A 17440-nucleotide genomic window follows, 5' to 3' on the forward strand; every position below is an offset into this window, starting at 1 on the left:
CCTACCTGCTCCCCAACCCAGAAAGCCCCTGATCTACAAGCCAGTAAGCAGACCACCCATTCCATCGACTCTCAGGGTGCAGAGGGGGAAGACCAGGCCTCCTGGGCTGCCCAGGACCACCTGTGTAAAAGGTTAAGCCATCCTCTGCCTGTAGCCCCCGAGCTCCTGCCCTGCACTGATCCCGTGAAGCCTTCAAGGGTCAAGCCCCCTACACCCATCAGTAAGGGCACCCTCTGCCTGGCAGAAATGTCCTCCCACATCACAGCCCGGGGCAGCCTGCCCACCTTCAGAGACGTTCTGCTTACAGCTGGCTCGCCAGGCTCGCCCGGCCCCGGCCCTCCCGGGGCCTCCGAGATGGAAGAGGAGGCTGGAAGGAGCGGGACTCACCACCACACAGCCGTGGCCCTCAGCACCTGGGCCAGAACACACTGGACATCACCCACCAGCTTCGAGCCCCAGCTGCTGTTGGCAGAGGTTGATCTTCAACTCAGGGTGGGCGGATGCTCGGAGGTGGTGGCCGCACACACCCCTGCAGGAGGTCCAGTGTGGCCCAGGAAGGCCTCATGAACTTGCTAAAGGCAGAGTTTTCGAGGCTGCTCTGAGATGACCCTTGTGCCCTGTGCCCCCACGGGTGCCCGCAGGTGGGGCTCTTCTGTTCACTCCCAGAGCTGCCCTTCAGGAGACCGCTTCACAGAGTGAGGGCAGGTGACACAGTGGGGCAACCTCATCCCCGCAGAGGGCTGGCCCCTCCTCGCATCCACCTGGCTGCCAGGCAAGGAGGAGTCTGAGCAGTCCCTGGCCAGTGAGTGCCTGCTTCCCGTCATCTCTGGGGGTCCGTCCAGGACACAAGGATGGGCTTTGAGAAGAGACTGGCCTACTGGGCGCTCCGTTGGCTCACAGACCCCCACTGTGTGCCTCACGCAGGGAAGAATGACCAAAGTACAAATGTGATGCAGGACACACAATTGTGCAAATACCTAACACACTGGCTTTGGGGAAAAGGGAAGACTTGAATCTGTGAAAGAATCCATCCGTGGGGCAGACATGGGGCTGGAGGCAGGGGCAGCCGTTCATCTGCACACCTGCTCCGGAGACCAAGGGGAACCTTGCTGGGGCCGCATGGCTCGTGCAGACAGGCCCCAGAGGACAGCAAGTGACAAGGCAAGTGACCTGGTCATGGGCTGCGCTCTCGGCCACTTCTGGCTTGTCCAGCAAGACAAGAGCTCCTCTGCCGTGGACAGTGAGGACCCCGACGGGCAGAGGCCGCTGGAGGCCAAGTCAGCGCGCTGTGCGCTTTCCTCTCACCAGCAGTTTAATTTTGGGCCCAAAAGTGCCACCTGCAAACCCAGCCAGTGACACACCAGACAAGCCTACAGGACGCTTCTGTTTGCACAACTACAATCAGACCCTCCAAGGAAGCTTCTAGAGCCAGAGGGACCTCAAGAAGCACATCAGGCCAAGAGATCATCATGGACTAAGAACCCTAACATGGTATGCTTTTGGGTGGGACAAAGGGGAAAAAAATTGGGCCCCTCGACTGGCTTCGGGGAGGAAACACTAACTTGCAGCCCCTTGTACACAAAACCCAACATGTTCAGAATTACATGGCAGCCTAATTCTTTCACACCACAGTGTAGTCTTCCCTTCCTCAATGCATTTGGTGCCAGAAAGCCAGGCAAGGTGGCCTGCTCTGCTCCAAGGAGCTGGTACAAGATGGCAACGTTCAGAGAAAGCCTTCTGAGCAGGTGACACTTAAGGACTAGGTACGCAGGCCACGGTAACCGATCCCACTGGACAGGCCACGAAGCCAGCCTGGCCCTGCTCCTTGGCCCGTTTCCACACCTACAACAGCCCCAACTTTGTTGCTCTGACTCAAACTAAGGGGTGGGCACCCACCGTAAGGGGCTCACCTTAGTGCACTGCTCACAATCGCTTTACGAGCTAGGAATCACTTACTCTCTAAGGGAGCCCAGTGATCAAACACATGTAAGAAAAGGCACTGAATGAATGAATACTCAGGGTCTAAAGCCATTTTCCAAAATAAAACCCTAGCAACGATTTTACTGGCACAATATTCCCCAGGTGGGGAGGACCCTGGGCCTGCCAGAGCACAGGACTCATGTCCCTGCATGCACTTGGCATACCCCTAACCCAAAGACTAAGTCCAGGTGGGTGTGAGCACCCACGAGAGGGCATGGGGAAGCATCCTGGGCTGATGCAAATGTCCTGTATCCTTATCTCCATCTCAGCCTGTCAGCCCTGCAGATGTGCACGTAACAGTTTTTGTCAGTCTGCACGTTTTACCTCACAAGGAAAACATACCGTGAGCCCACTGTGCACTTAATGACATGCATTTGAGTTACCTGGGGTGCTGGTACCACAGTCTGAAATAAGACCAGTTGAAGGACAGATGGAAGACAGGTGGGGACAGGCTGGGAGGACAGTGCTGGAATCTGGGCAGTGGGAATAGGGCACTCAACTTCCACTAAGTCGGAAAGGCTTGCAGGAAAATGCTGGGGGTGGTGGTGACTGGATTTTTAGGAAGTCACTCTCATCTTGTCAGCAGAGACTGTTAGGAGAGGCACATGGAGCCACCACCTGCAGCCTTGGGGGACCACTGCCGCCGCCCCCCACAGCCGCAGAGACCAGAACGAGGCTCACATGCTGACACACACAGGCTTTTGGATAACAAGCTCTCTTTAACTAGCTCTGCAGTCCAAAACACACTAACCCATAAAATAGGGGTTTTACAAAGAATGAAATGACACCAACTTGCTAAATAGGTATTGTTTATTAAGGCTTGTATTCTCCTAGTGGAAAAGTTCTCCGATGTTCGTGACTCCACACAGGCAGTAACAGTTCAGAGAGTGGCGCGTTCTAAATACAAGTCTAAATACAGCTTAAACTTTAACTGAGGGTCTTTGGAGTAAATAGTTTTCAAAAGGTATCTGCTCTCTAAACAGTGAGGTCCTCTACAACGGGCACGTGCAGGTTCGGTGTGCTGGAGCGACAGGCATGCGCACCTTTTTCATGCTTAAACTCAAACTTCAGGTGGCGGCAAGTTCTTCAATGGTCCCTCTTTCCACAAAACAGGACAGCAAATTCAGTTTCTAAAAGGTTTGTTTTTGGCTTTTTTTAACCCACTGAACAGGAAAAAGAAAGGTACATGGTGAAGTTTACACTTGGCAGTGTCCCCTGTCACACTGCACCATCAGATCCTGCACTTCAAGCTCAGCATCACTGGCATAAAACCTTAAACCGGCACCAGGATTCTCAAGAAAGGGGCAGTTAGAACCAAGAGCACCTGGACACTGAGCCGACACCCTCACGTGCTGGGTCCTGTCACTGCCCCGCCGGACCAAAGAGCAGAGTAGGGACAAAGTGCCTGCCGTGGGTGTGCAAGGCTGTGGGAAGGGCGGGTGCCCCAAGGAAACAGCATGTCCACCAAATTTGAAAAACTAAAATTTATCCGCCTAGTAGAAAATCCAATGGACAGATTAGCATTTTAGATAACAGATGATAAAAACGGTAAACTGGACAAAGTGATCATTAACCTGTTGATTTCAGCATTCTGAGGAGACGTGCTTTAACTGAACACACCCAGTGACAGCTCATGGTTTCTTATGTTCACTACAAAGCACGAAGGGTGAGAAATAAGTCTCACGTGAAGGCGTTAAAGGACTGTGAATACGAGAACATAATTTCTGCCAAAATTCAAACAAATCTTTGGGTTGTAATAGGTTTTTTGTTTTGCTTTGTTTTTAAGGATATTTGTATTTCGCATTAGGTCTGATTGATAAGCTGACAAAAAACATACTCCTTTATTAGTGAGGTCTACAATACTATTATACATAGGAAAAATACAAATGAATGCAAATCCATCCGGGCAAAAAATAAACTACAAGAGCATAAAGATGCAACGAGTTGGGCCCTGCACAAGAAGACAGCACCAAGCACGCATTCTCTTAAACTTTTCAGTCCATTTAGAACATATAAGACGCTGGTTCACCCTTATTGTTTGTTTCGGTTCTGCCGTTCCTGTGAAAAGAAAGAAGAAAGAAGTTTAACACCGAGGGGCCTTGCTGTGCAAACCCCCTCCCGAGTGAGGTCCCAGGCTGCCGCGGTGGCCACAGGTCTGGACCTGTGCTCCCTGCTGGGACCAGCCAGGCCACCCAGGCTGATGACCACCTCCCCACTGCACACACCTGCTTTAGGCACGGCCCCGTGGGCCAGGTTTGTTTCCTACCACAGAGGGAACCATCTCCCCCAGGGTGTGTCCGACAAGCCCAGGCCTCATGTCCAAATCTTTCCCCACGTCTGCCCGCCTGGTTTCTCATTAGGATGGTCAGAAACCACCCCAGTGTCTCCTCCCAAGGCTACAACTCCATTCGGCGTGAGACGGAGACCCTGGTCCAGGGCGGGAGCCACTCCAGGTCCTGGTAGGACCTCAGACCTCTCTCAGGCATGCTGGGCAGGGGCAGCTCTGAGCCCGAATGCCACGGGTCTGGCAGCAGGTGCCCCACAGACACCCCCGACTCACTGACATAGCCCCTAAGGACCTAGCTGCCACAACTCAAATTTTCGGACAATAGGTCCTTAAAAACACCAACCACCTTGGGGACAGAACCTGATCCCTAAGCTCATCACAACCTTCAGAACTTAGTGGGCTTCAAGAAACGGCCCAAGAGTAAACATAATGTTCCTCATGTAATTGTAGATTAATGACACCAAAAGAAAAAAGAAAAGGCCCAAGAATTATGGTATATGAGATAAAACCACACACACAAAACAAAGCCACTGCAAGCTGCCCAAGGACCTGAAGTTTCATTACCAGTGATCACTGCCCCCCCCATAAACTCAGCAATTCAATGTTTTATTTTATATCTAAAAGAGCTAACATCTATTAGGAATCCAGTGAATTGGAATAAATAGCTGGCCCTTCTCTTTTCTCCAAAACAAAAAGTGAATGAGCTGGCCCTTCTCTTTTCTCCAAAACAAACAAACAAAAATTTCTCCATTCCCAAAATTTTGCAAACTGTGTCGCAGCCCGTGTGCCCCATGTACACACCTTTCTCCTGAAAATGCTTTAGGCGTTCAGCTCACAGACGCGTAATGCTTTGTTTAAAATATGGAGGACTGGAGTAAGACCGAAAACCCACCTATTAGTCATTTTATGAAAGAAAGGATGTTTTATTACAAAAAAAAAGCAGGAGAAAATCTCAGGATGCTCTCTCTCAAACAAAGCAGATTCATGAAGCATGTCACCCCACCTTTATTTTCCCCATTTCTGGGCCAGTTTATGGACATGTGAACCCCATTCCCGTGCACAGCAGACAGATGCTCACCGGAGAGCTGTAACAGCCGGGTCCCGGGGCTCCTCTGCGGTGCCAGGAAGCAGGGACAAGCTCAGAGACCCACTTCCATGGCTGGTTCTGGGTGTGCACACACACTGTCACAACTGTCCCCATTCCAAAGCTAACTGCCACTTACTTCTCTTTACTACCTAGATGCAGCCCATTCAAGTTTCCAAACAGCACAGGGCAGCAGGATATGTGGGTTTTTAAGAGCAAAATCAGCAACGACCTCTAGACCAGCTTCCCAACTGCTGAGGGCTGCACCCCTAGAGGCCCTCGCAGCCCCCAGGCCTGCAGCCCGAGGCCTCTCCGTCCACCCCCGAGTCACAGAACACGATTTCTATGTGTTTCTGATTTGACAAAAGCTAGGAAGTACTGTTAAAGAAGGTCACAACTCATGAGAACCGTAAGTTACCCTCAAGTTCTTTATAATGAATGTGCACAGTAGTCCCAACCTTAAAAACTGCAGAAGGATCAGAAGTTCCGGAGTGACACCCAAATGCCACCACCTGGGGGCCATGCCTGGACAAGCCCAGGCAATGCCGCCTGCGCCGAGCTGCCCAGGAGCACTGGGAACTGTGGGCGCAGCTCGCAGGCGCAGCTCTCGCTCGCCTGGCAGACTCCCACCCCTCCTGGTGCCCGTGCTGAGACGCAGGCTCACCTTGCGCACCTCCTCCTCCTCCTCCTGGCGCTTCTCATAGTGGGAAAAGTCGTCGAAGATGGAGGTCGTGTGCTTGTAGGAGGCGATGATCTTCAGCACTTGCCTGGCCCTCTCCAGGGGCACCTCCTGGGTGTCCCGGGAGTTTGTGACCGGCTTATTGTCGTTGTTCTCCAGCCTGATGTGCCGCAGCTGGCTGTTGGGCACGTCCTTGACAAAAATCCACTTCACGTCGAACTTGCCCTTCCACTTGTCCTGAGACCAGACCCCCGCGCTCGTGCCGTAGTCCACGGGTGACTTCATCTCAGCCACCCCGCAGAAGTGCCCGCTCCCGTTGACGCTGAAGAGCAGGTAGACGGGCCCCCTGCTGCCCAGGGAGCGGAAGGCGCCGTCCAGGCGCTTGTTGCCGTGCTCGGTGCTGCACCAGATGGAGTACTTGATGGAGCGGTGGATGTCGTCCTCAGAGTAGCTCTTTATTATGAACACGCGGCCGCTCTTGAGATTCCAGTCAAACTCTTCGGGGTTGTAGCTGTGGGCGGCCTTCAGTCTCTCAAGCACAGGGTGGGATTCTGAGCTCAGGGCAGAGTTAGGCTGGGCATTTCCAGGAGAGTTACTGTCGCTGCCGGGCCCCCCAGCCTGCCCAAATGCCGCGTTTCTGTTTCGAGGGGCGACCCAGCGGGTTTGTGGTGGCTGCTGAGGGCTCTGATACTGCGGTTGGGTCAAAGGGGGAGGCTGAGCAGGCAGAGGCTGCACAACCGGCTGAGGCTGAGGGGCAGACTGGGGGGATGGCACCTGCTGGGCAGCTGGGGCCTTGGGCACAGGCCCCTTGTTGTCCCAGGTGCCAATGTCCATGTTATGCTTTATAGGTGGAGGGGGCAGAGCACCCCCAATCACAGGTCCACTCTTTGCTTTCATTTTCGGCTGTGGTTTGGCCGGCTTGCTGGCAATGGCAGCCCAGGAGGTTGGCTTCGAAACTGGCATGTTCACGTTTGTCCCACCGTTGCCAGAAAGGACGCCAGTCATCGCCACACTGCTGACAACAGACCCCACTGTCTTGACTACAGAGGTGGCGACATCCCCAATCTTCAGGCCCACCATGCCCTGCTCCAGGCTGTTCATTCCAGGAGCTTTGTTGAGGGTGTCGCTGTGAAAGCCTGTCTGCCCGTCCACAATCGTGCCGCCCAGGGAGCTTGGTGGGTAGGTGTAACTGCTCCCGTAGGCTGAACTCTGAGCCTGCTGCCCCTGAGACCCACTTGTCCCCCAGGCTGAAAAAGCAGGGTTTTCAGGGAAAAAATTAAACCTGTGCTGATAGATGTTGCTCCCCAGGCCCCCAGGCTGCCCAAAAACAGCATCATGCATAAAATGATGGTCTCCATTACTGAGCTGTCCGTAAGTGGTGAGGTATGGGACTGGAGGGTCCCCTCCGGTAGACCATGGCGCCTCATTGAGAGAGTACGGAAATCCGATGGACTGTGGGTAATAGCTGGGCAGGTAGGGATCAGCCATGGAGGGGTAACTGTTACTCTGCAGAGACAAGCATGTGACGAGTTAGGCTGCTTCCAGAACACAGAGACACCAAAAATGATGACCACCTCTTTCTTCAGTGCTGATCAGAAATGAGACCTGTACAGCCTGGCTACCAATTCAACAGGAGAGGGAAGGTCATCAAAGACAGAGACAAGTCAGCAGGGACGCCATCTAGACAGTCACCTCCAGATCTAAAGCCTCATCTGCACTGCTCTGGGGTCAAGTGAAGTGACTAAGCTCGGCCACTGGAGCAGGCGTCCAGCAACCCAGGCAGAAACCCCTTCTCTACCTGGAAGAAGCAATCCACACAAAGGAGCCCAGGATAAAGACTGATCTGTCTACTGGCAAGTGTGTTTACGATGGACACTGACACCTAAAGCCACATATCAGAAAGTGAGAACAACTTCACAGAGGCAGTAAGGTTTGCCAACAGCGAGCTGGGGCATTCGGGGCTAGAGGGCAGCCTGCCCCACAAACAGACCTCAAGCTCCCTCATTACTCAACCCACACTGGGGGTCCCGGCCCCGGAACACCCTTTCCTACTCTTGACCTACAGGACTAATCGCCACCTACTGAGGGCCACATCAGAGGCCCCTTCCACATGCCCTTCCTGACAGCATGCTCCCACCTCTGAGGCCAAAGGGCTCTTGCCACCTCACATCCCTGACACCCCCAGCCCCACCACTTTCTGAGCCTGCCCTTGGGCTCTCGGAGGGGCCTGGCTGCTCCACTCCTTGCCAAGATCAGGCATCCGCTCTGCTCTCTGGGTTGGAGGAGCCCACCCTCTGGGCTCCAGCCTCCCTATGGCCCCCTTACTGAGAAACACACCTGTGTGTGGTGACCGGGACTCCAGAGCAAGGTTGTTTAAGTGGCTGGACCACAGCAGGCCCCACCTTAAGGGTCTCCATAAAGCTGCCCAGAAGACGGGTTCAGACCCAGGTCAGCACTTCTGGGCAGGCATCTCCTTAGGGACAGACTCATCCGGGGTCTGCTCAGACTGGGCCTCTCATGCCATCCCACTGTCTAGCTACTTAAGGGGTGGGAGCAGCATGGGAGTGCCAAGGAGCAGAAAGTGTGGGGTGGGGAGGCTCCCTGCCCAGGGCAGCTTGCCTACGGGCAGGAAGGCTGAGAAGGAAAGTGGGGCCCTCTAGCCGGTGCCACCGCTTCTGGTTTCTCAGTAGTCCCCTCCCCTGCCCCACTTCCCCCAACCAACCTCAAGGTGCTACGTGAAGGGCACTGGCCAGACACTTCCGCCCAGTCCGCCTGTCTTCAGGTGACGCAGACACACTGCCCCAACCCACGGAGAGGGGGGCTGTGTGGTGGGTGTGGCCTCCCATGCCAGCCCCGAGCCACAGGGCTGAGAACAGCCAGTGACTGTCCAGACCCCCCTCCGTGAGATGCTGCGGAGAGCAGGACAGTCCCTCAGCACATCCCAGCCCCACACGATGGCGGTTGCCCTGCCACCTGTCCCATCCCAGTGCCACCTCCTGCCTCCGTCCCATCCAAGGATTCCTGGGGCACTTCAGGAATCGAAGCTCCTTCCTGTTGGCTGTTCCACCTGACGGCAGACTATTCCAGAATCACCTCTGAACATGCAGTACTGTTTCCCTGGAAGCAAATATCCTCAAAATCCTCAGGAAATGGAAAAAAAAGTGGGGGAGGGGACAATAAATGTGCACCAATCATGTTCAAGAAGCACGGAAATGGCCTGTGCTCCCTTCCCTTGAAAGGAGCTCAGTGATTCCGGCCCCATTACTTTATGTGGTCTCTACTCCATCTGCCGGGACCCAGCGTGGGCCCAACCTTTCCAGCAGGTCAGACAGGCAGGAGTGCACCGCCGGGAGGCTTGGGCAGAGGACCTGCTCGGTGAGGCAAGGGGCAGCTGCTGGGGCATAAGCCTCTGCACTCTCACCTCGGTGCCCTTGGACCCTTCCAAAGGGAGGTCAGTCGGGCCCACTCTCGGCCGCAGAGCTGTGTTCACATCAGCCTGGCCTCCCTCCCATACAAGGAGGGTGCTCGGGAGGAGATCCAGGCGGCTGTGTGGCAATGTAACCATTTACTTGGCCACAAAACCAACCAGAGCAATGGCAGCACGGCCAGAGCCCTGTACTCTCTACAAGACCCCCACCAGCCGGGACCTCACTTCCAAATGACACTTAAACTCCAACCATAAGACGTCACCCTTTAGGACATGAGACGGCTTGTGTTAATAATTTAACGTCCTTCAGAATCCATCTCAAGTGTTCCTGTTAAACGGCAGACCTAGCATCCCAGTCACACCACTGCGCAGACAGGCTGTTCTCAGATACTTGCAGCCCGGCCTTGTCCAGAGGAAAGGTGAGGCACCCCAGCTGCTGCCACTCAACCCTGCATCTCCAGTCCCCACCTCCAGGGCAGGCCACCTGGAAGAGGAGTGGTAGCCTCCAGACGCCTGCCACCCCCTCCTGTGATCTGCCAGTACACAGCAGCTGCGGGCAGGGGTCACTGTGCAGCAGCTGCAGCTCACTCAAAGATCCTGACACCACTTGGACTGCAGGGCTTTTTAAACACGTGAATTCATACAAAAAGAACCAAAAACCCTCACTTCAAGCTCCCAGATGAAGTTGCAGTTCAGTAAGAGCTCCCAGACAAGTGGTGGCAAGCCTGCCAGTGGTGTCCCAGCCAGCACCCTGCCCCATCACACTGCCCCTCACACATCCTCAGCACGGGGCTCCTCAGCGTAGGGCTCAGTGCCTCGCCATGACCTCAAGAGCCTGCTGCTGTCCCTCCCTCATGGGCTCACAAGGCCATGCAGCAGGCTGTGCAGAGAGATTAATTTCATCTTTACCCCAATCTTACCAGCAGCCCACTTCCTACTATCCCTGCCGTATTTCCCTCAAAGTTCTGGAAGTAAAGCTGCAAATTAATTTGCAAAGCTATTTGAGAGAAATAATTTTGTCTAGCAAGAAAACCTGGAGATGTTATTATCCCCCATGAGCTGTTCAGACAATGAAACATCAGGCTGCAGCGTACACCACACACCCTCCCTTCCTTGCCATGTCTGTAGCACATGGGGCCACTGTTCTGGCCTGAACTTACAACAAAATTAAAGTCATAGGTGTACGTCAAAGGTGAACTGGAATGCAACCCCGCCAACTGAAAACACAGAGCACAGGCTGCTTGTGAAACGCACAGCACCTGTCAGCACATCCATGGTGGGCACAGCCCACCCAGCCCACCCAGCGGAGCATGCTCACCAGGAGTGCTCTCTGGACAAGATACGCTGAGACCCAAAGACTCCTCAACACGGCTTGGGTGACATCAAACAAGCAGTCCGCCTGGTGTGCTGCGTGCATCTGAGGTTATGAATAGGAAGTCCACTTCTTGGGGACAGGGTACACAAATGCCAGGCTGTCCCTTGGCACTTTAATACCGCTGGGCAGGCATGCGTGGCTCCATCAATGAGCAGCACAGAACCAGCCTTTTCAGGACAATGCACATAGAACCACCACCCTTACAGGCCTACATGTGAGGCTTCTACAATACAGCTGTTGGTATAACAGAGGGCCTCAGAAAAAGGAGGCCAACAGGTCTTCAAGGCAAAAACACTGGACTGCTAGGGTGCCTTCCTGTGACCAAGTCAGAAATGGCAAACAACTGGCACACCAAACAAAGTATAAATTTCAGCAACTATCCTCAGATCACTTTCTTTGAAAAAAACAAACAGTAAAACACAATAAAGCCATAAATTTATTCTAGAAAGATACTAAAAATTAACCCCATTTAAAAAGAAAGGAAGGAAGAAATAAACTCTCATTCTGAATGACCAGAACCACTTAAAGTTGCGAGTTTGCTTCCTATGTCTGCTCTTCTGAGAAGGAAGGAATTCTGAAACTACCCCAATACTTCAAGTTCCACAAACAATGAAGTGACTCAGCCATTAAAGTACGGAGCAGATGGAGGGAGACAGGACCCTTTAGAAACCCAAGGCAGACAGAACATCTCTGGGGAGGCTGACAAGCATTTACTTCAACAAGCAAACAACACAACAGAAAAACCCTGAACAAATTCCTTAAAAAGAAAAATATCAAGGGCAACTATGGAAGCAGCCACAAAGTGACAGACTGCTGGGAAGCCAGCTCGGAGCCCAGGGCTGAGGCCCCACCCACCCCACGGCCTGCCCACAGCTCCGCCTTCCTCAGAGGAAGCCTGAGGGCGCGGAGCACCGCTGGCTCCCCTGGCTCAGGGCTGCAGTTTCAGCCCCTCAGCTGGCTGGTCACATGTGGGGCGTGCCATTTCTGACACCCACGGCATTTCTGCATTTGTGTCATGCCTCGAGGCACAGTTTTGAGCAGCTTGACGGTACATTAACATTGCACTGCCAGCTCATTTCATGACAAGTGTCCACCAAGTGTACTTGTTTTAACAGCTTTCAGATGCACCTACAAGAACCTATGCCAGGAAAATGCCCACCTGACCAAGGGCTCCCCACTGACCCCGCTGGTCGTCCCAGGCCCACCAGAACAGCCCACCACAGCAGTAAGCCATGTACTCAGCGTATTCCGGGTCTTCTCAGAGAGCAGACAACCTGGCAAGGCATCAGTTTAGCCTGGCTTTGTGCTGCTAGGTGAAAACACCATCCAAAATGTGGCAGAAGCCCTGGGGGACAGCTCAGCGCGATTTTTAAGACAAGTCTGTCTCTTTAAGCTGAAGCATCTCTCGAGGCTAGATGACAGAAGCTCTTGCAAAAAGAGTAAAGGGGTATGAATTTCGACTTAACCACCTAAGAGTCTTGGAGAGATGGTGTACACCAGGTACTCGAAGAGATGTGACACTGAAAGCCCGTGAGATCCTGACTGGTAAACCACACACCCGACACCTTAAGGGGCTCTGCTCTCTGTGGCCATCAATCCTCACATCAGAACGTGACTGACAGTGTGGCTATCTAAAACACTTGCAGATAGGCTTAAATGAGTACAAACATCCACAATGGAACTGGGAACAGGAAAATCTACACACCTTTCTCATAAAGCAAATGTTTTCTAATATACTTAGCACACAACTGAAGCACTGCAAGAGGACAGACGGAGTTCACTTTCATTCCCCTCTGTCCGTCTCACGTTACTGGACAAACAAGCGGACCTGCCGGCAGTCGGGCGCCGCGGAAGCAGACCAGCCGCCCTCAGCTACCTCACCTCCCTCAGTGCCGCACACGGGGCCTGGTGGTCGGCAGGGCACCCACACCAAGCTCCGGGGCCATGCCTTTGACACTCTGCATGGGATCTTCTCTGGGTCCTTTGGGTCCTTCCTCACCTTTCCCAGTCAGAAAAGTCGGAAGCCCTGGGCAGGCAGGCAGGACAGGCAGCCCTCCAGAGCCCTCCCCGGCTCACTTCCTAGGGCTGCCTGACACTTCACAGAGAGGCCCACAGCTGCCCCATCAGGATGCTCCTAGGGGCAGCTAGGCAGGAAAATGCCTTCCAGAAGCAGCAGCCAAGGCCTTTCTGAGGAAGAACCACCTGCCTGGAGGACAACCCACCCACTACAACAAATTGCAGGTGGAACCAAGTCATCATAAAAGGCGTGCTTGTGAACACCCCGCAAGTCCTCACAGAACAGGTATGAAGGCCTCACAGAACAGAAAAGCCACAGCAGCCCCCAGCCAGCCTCCACAAACAACAGGGCTAAACAAAGACTACCACAGGCTGATGGCTCTATGCACAACGTCCGCGGCGGTGACAGCTCCCCAGGTGTGTGTGTGTGTTTTAACAGAGTCACTCACAAAATCACACCCTGTTAACACGTGCAGTTTCTCACGCTCAGGAATAACTCAGTGAGGACTGACACACCAACAGGATGACAAGTTTTTTGCTACCAGCTACACAGAACGCTCTCTCGCATGCACATGAGCTCTCTCTCTCTCTTAGAGCACTCTGGCTAGCTGGACATTACATATTCTCAATCTGAGAAATGGGAACAAAATTCAAGATAGCATTTTTCTAAACAGGACTTTTCATCAGGAGAGCCCAAAACTAGAGGTCATACCAGTTCCCAAGAGCCTCCAGACTGCAAGGAGGGCACGCTGTCTATGGCCCATGTGAACAAACACGAAGAGAGGAGCCCCTTCTGCCTCCTGGGAAAGAAGCACCCCACTCTGTCAGTCAGGAACCTGGCTCTGCCACACACTTTCCACCACCAGGCAAGCCAGGGCCTCTTTGGGCCTCAGTTTCTTCACCTACAAAACCAAAGGTCCAGGAAAATTAGAATCTAAGAATTCTCCCGTGTTACATGCTTCCTAACCTCTACAACACTTGGCCATTTCTAGAAAATCTGTCATCAAGAGCATGGCTTTACTCTTACATAACATGCAATAACTCATCTCACTGGTAAGCACACATCCTAATACACAGGCCAAAGGGGCTGTTTTAAGGCTGCTCACTGGCTTCCTCAGGGCAAAGTGGAGCTCTGAATACCCCACTGACACTAGAAATCGTCACCATTTTTCAAGAAATCCTCCCAAGTAACACATATGCTCCTACTTCATAAAAACATATTTCACGTGTAGTGAAACAAGCACCTTTTTTCAGTTAAAATGTAATACCCACTACCGCTACAGTATCCAACTCATGTAGGAGAGTGAAAAACAGAGTCCCTCTGACTTCCTGCCATCCTCTCTGGCTGGAGCCCAGCACCGAGGCCAGGTCAGTTACTCTGCGGTATCTGGTCCTGCCCAGGAGGGGCAGATTCTCAGGGGACCCTAGGTGCTACCTTGCCAAGTGAGATGGAAGGAAGGAGGAGGATGGGGACAAGTTCTAAGCAGTTCTCAGACACTTCACAGAAGAGCAGATTAGCAAGAAAACAGGCAGACTGGCTTGTTCCACCATGGTGTTGAAGCAAAGCCTGCTTTTATTCTCAAGCAAATGTGCACTGTACATTTTAAAAGCAACACCCATTATGCTCAAACCTAAACTCCAACCACCCTAGCAGTTTTAATCCCCCAGGAGACATTTTTTGGTGGTCAGAGGACAGTGAAGTTCCTAGCGGCACCTTGTGGATGAAGGCCCAGGAGGCTGCTAAGTATCCCCACAATGCACAAGACAGCCTCTGAAACAGAACCTTTCAGTCCAAAGTGCCAAGGCTGAGAAACCCTGACATGCCAAGAAAATGAGGCAGCTGTGATTTACTGGGCCTGTAGCAGGTACCACCTCAGAGCTTTATGCACGCCACCTCATGTCATCCTCCAACAAGTCCACGAACAGTTACGACTACCCGTTCTACAGAAAGGAAACAGAGGCACGGGCAGGGCAAGCCACCTGAGGAAGTGTCCCCCAGTCCATCGGCTGTGGAGGTAAGATTTGAACCCAAAGCCAGAGTCTGGCTCCAGAGTCCAGCTCTGTAGCTGCTCTCCTGGACCACAATTTCAATTGTCCAGAGCTAAGAATAACTCACCAGAAGCTTCCGAGAACTACCTGCCCCTCCCTTTCGTCACAGGCAGTGTATCACTGACCCGCCAACACTGAGGCCAACTGTCACTCCACTCGCAGGCCAGCCCCCGTGGGGGCCACTTCCTGCAGAGAGGACACCAGCTGAATCGCACCCACGCCCCACAAAGACACAAAGCTGGTCGTCAAGCCTGCACCAGCAAGCTTTTCTATTCTAGAGACTGTGAAGTTTCTGCTCTTTTGCTGTTTAGGATAATAAAGTCAAAATTTGGCAGTAAAAGCATATTACAAAACTCAAAAAATATATGTAAGAAAACAAACTCACCTGATTTGACTGTCCAGAAAGGTAGGGCTCAAAGTCATTGTCATGAACTGTATCCTTCTGATGCAAAGAACCATTTTGTACTGGAACAAGAAGTTGCAAAATGTTACCTTAGTATTTAAAAAATTTCTTCTAAGCACAGAAATTAAAGGTAGTAAAGCCTATGTTCATTAATTTCTAGGAGAAATTGCTTTTAGTTAAAAATGGACACAATCATGACAGAAGTGATACTTATCCAACCAGTAAAAATGGAGATGCAAAACTCAATAATCCATGTTGCAGTTTTTGATATAGATCTGATCATAATTTGGTAGATGCTGATGGAACACAGGTCAGACAAAACAATGCAAGAACTCAGACCCAGGTTTTGGTAACAATGATACAATCTAAGATCTACATATGCCGAGTAAAGGATGGTGCTTCTCCAAGACCAGCTATGTTCTGGTCAGAGAGGACCAGGAAACTTTTAGTGCTGGGGCTGGGAAAACCCTAACTGAATGGTGTTTCTGAGTTCTTTTTTATCTGGCTCTCCACTTATTTTCCACTGTCACAATGCTCAGCCCAGAAAGGAGAGGAAAAGTAAATAGAGCACTGGGCCTTTTCCAAAGTTAGAACACAATGAACCATATTTGGTTACGCCCGAGTAACACACACACTGGTTAAAAACAGTCTTCCAAGTAAACATGAAGTGTCACTTACAGGTTCTCACAAGACCAGGTTTTGGGGGTTCACCCTAAGCAAGGGCACTACAAGAGCCTTAGACTACCAGGGCTGCAACCACTGAGGAATGGAGCTGGCTTCAGGGCCAGGGCTGGTGGGTGTCCCCAGAGCCAGCCCCTTACACCGGCTGCACACAGGCAGGTCTCTCGGCCCTGCAGCCCTTCCCTTTCCCCACCCAAATCAACGCTCCGAGGTGGGAAGGACGAAATCATTCTCACCACCCATTTACTTACTTTTCCTTGAAAAATCCAGTTTTCAACCATCAAATCTTCCCAAATATTACAACCTAAAGTTTCATCTCCCTGAAGCTCAGGCGAGAAGTTTCCGGTTCTAGAGGCCGCTTCCCAGACCTTTTCTAGCCCACATGGTCTGGCTGTTTCTCAGCGAGCTCCTGCCTTCTCCTCCTCTGCATGGCACGGACAGAGCGCCCAGCTTTGCTTACCTTTATTATCTTGCCCTTTTGTTCTCTGCACCGCCGCAGGCCGGGACGTGCCAGCAGACAAAACCCGGGGGAAAGGGAAACACAAAGTTATTCAGGAAAACAAACCCCTCCCAGGAACCCGAACGGCCCCGGGCCACACGCGACCCCGGCCCTCGGCGCCACGACCGGGCCGCGCGATGCCCACCCTGACACCCCGGCCCCTGGCCCCCGCCCTCGGCCCCCAACTCCGTGACCCTGGCCCGACCCCCAGCCCGGCAGCTCCCGGCCCCCAGCCCCGCGGCCCCCCGCCCTCAACCCCTAGCCTCGCGGCCCCCGGCCCGTCCGCTACCTGGGGGTCCACGCTGGTGGCCGACATGCTTCATGAACAGCCCGGCGCGGCGCGGGGCCGGGGCGCCCGCTCGCTCGGGCCTCCCCGCGAGGCCGGGTCTGTCACCGCGCTCTCGCGGTCCCGGGCCCGCCGCCTCCTCCCCGGCCCCGGCAGGGCGGCGGCGGCGGCTGCTGGGCGCGCGGACAGCTCCCGGGGCGCGACGCAGGGCGGCGAGCCGGACCGGACGCACGGACGAGGTGCCGACTCCAATGGCGACGGCGGCGACGGCGGGGACGACGCTGCGGAACGTCAGCGCGCGCGGGGCAAGCCGGGAGTGCCGACCAGCATCCACGCGCTGCGCCTGCGCGCAGCCGCCCTGCAGGACGGATCTCGCGCTCCGCTCCCAGTCTCGCGCTGAGGGGGCGGAGACAGGGACGGGGTCGGGAAGAGGGCGGAGAGAGTCCGGGAAGTCACGTGGGCGTTTCTCCGGCGCCGCAGGGTCCGCGGGCTGCCGGCTCAGGTGTGCACCTGCCGGGCCTCGAGCGCAGGCGCGGCAGCGGGAAACGTGCCAGGTCTGGCTGGGGTGAGCCGTGGCCCGCGGCACCCGCCTGCTTATCGAGGTCTGAAGACTCCGTGCTAGCGAGTGCAGCCACCTACCTGGAGCCGCTTACAGCAGGCCCTGCAGCGCCCCC

General features: G+C 53.7%; 1 protein-coding gene across 4 annotated transcripts; it reads right to left on the reverse strand.

The window, feature by feature from the left end:
• Positions 1-2772: 2772 nt before the first annotated feature.
• On the reverse strand, positions 2773-17020 carry YTHDF1 (YTH N6-methyladenosine RNA binding protein F1). 4 transcript variants are annotated; one of them, XM_036901748.2, is made up of 6 exons: positions 16770-17020; positions 16442-16466; positions 15283-15362; positions 6016-7536; positions 5346-5432; positions 2773-4038 (listed from the first exon to the last, which is right to left on the reverse strand). In XM_036901748.2, the coding sequence occupies exons 1-6, from the start codon at positions 16794-16796 to the stop codon at positions 4012-4014; spliced, it is 1767 nt and encodes a 588-aa protein (XP_036757643.2). In that variant the 5' UTR covers positions 16797-17020; the 3' UTR covers positions 2773-4011. The 4 variants fall into 4 exon arrangements, with proteins under 4 accessions (XP_036757643.2, XP_036757645.2, XP_036757646.2 ...); XM_036901749.2 differs by lacking the exon at positions 2773-4038 and adding an exon at positions 4173-4563; XM_036901750.2 differs by lacking the exon at positions 5346-5432 and having other exon boundaries at positions 16770-17017.
• Between the last annotated feature and the right edge of the window lie 420 nt (positions 17021-17440).

This window comes from Manis pentadactyla, chromosome 5, assembly GCF_030020395.1.
Source record: "Manis pentadactyla isolate mManPen7 chromosome 5, mManPen7.hap1, whole genome shotgun sequence".
Classification (NCBI taxonomy): Eukaryota; Metazoa; Chordata; class Mammalia; order Pholidota; family Manidae; genus Manis; species Manis pentadactyla.

Excerpts from the sequence above, each read along its gene's own strand:
- YTHDF1 (XM_036901748.2), bottom strand. The coding sequence starts at position 16,796 with ATGTCGGCCACCAGCGTGGACCCCCAG. Across the intron at positions 16,467-16,769 it reads CCACCAGCGTGGACCCCCAG|AGAACAAAAGGGCAAGATAA; the intron begins GTAGCGGACGGG and ends GCGGCGGTGCAG. Across the intron at positions 7,537-15,282 it reads TTTCTGGACAGTCAAATCAG|AGTAACAGTTACCCCTCCAT; the intron begins GTGAGTTTGTTT and ends TTGTCTCTGCAG.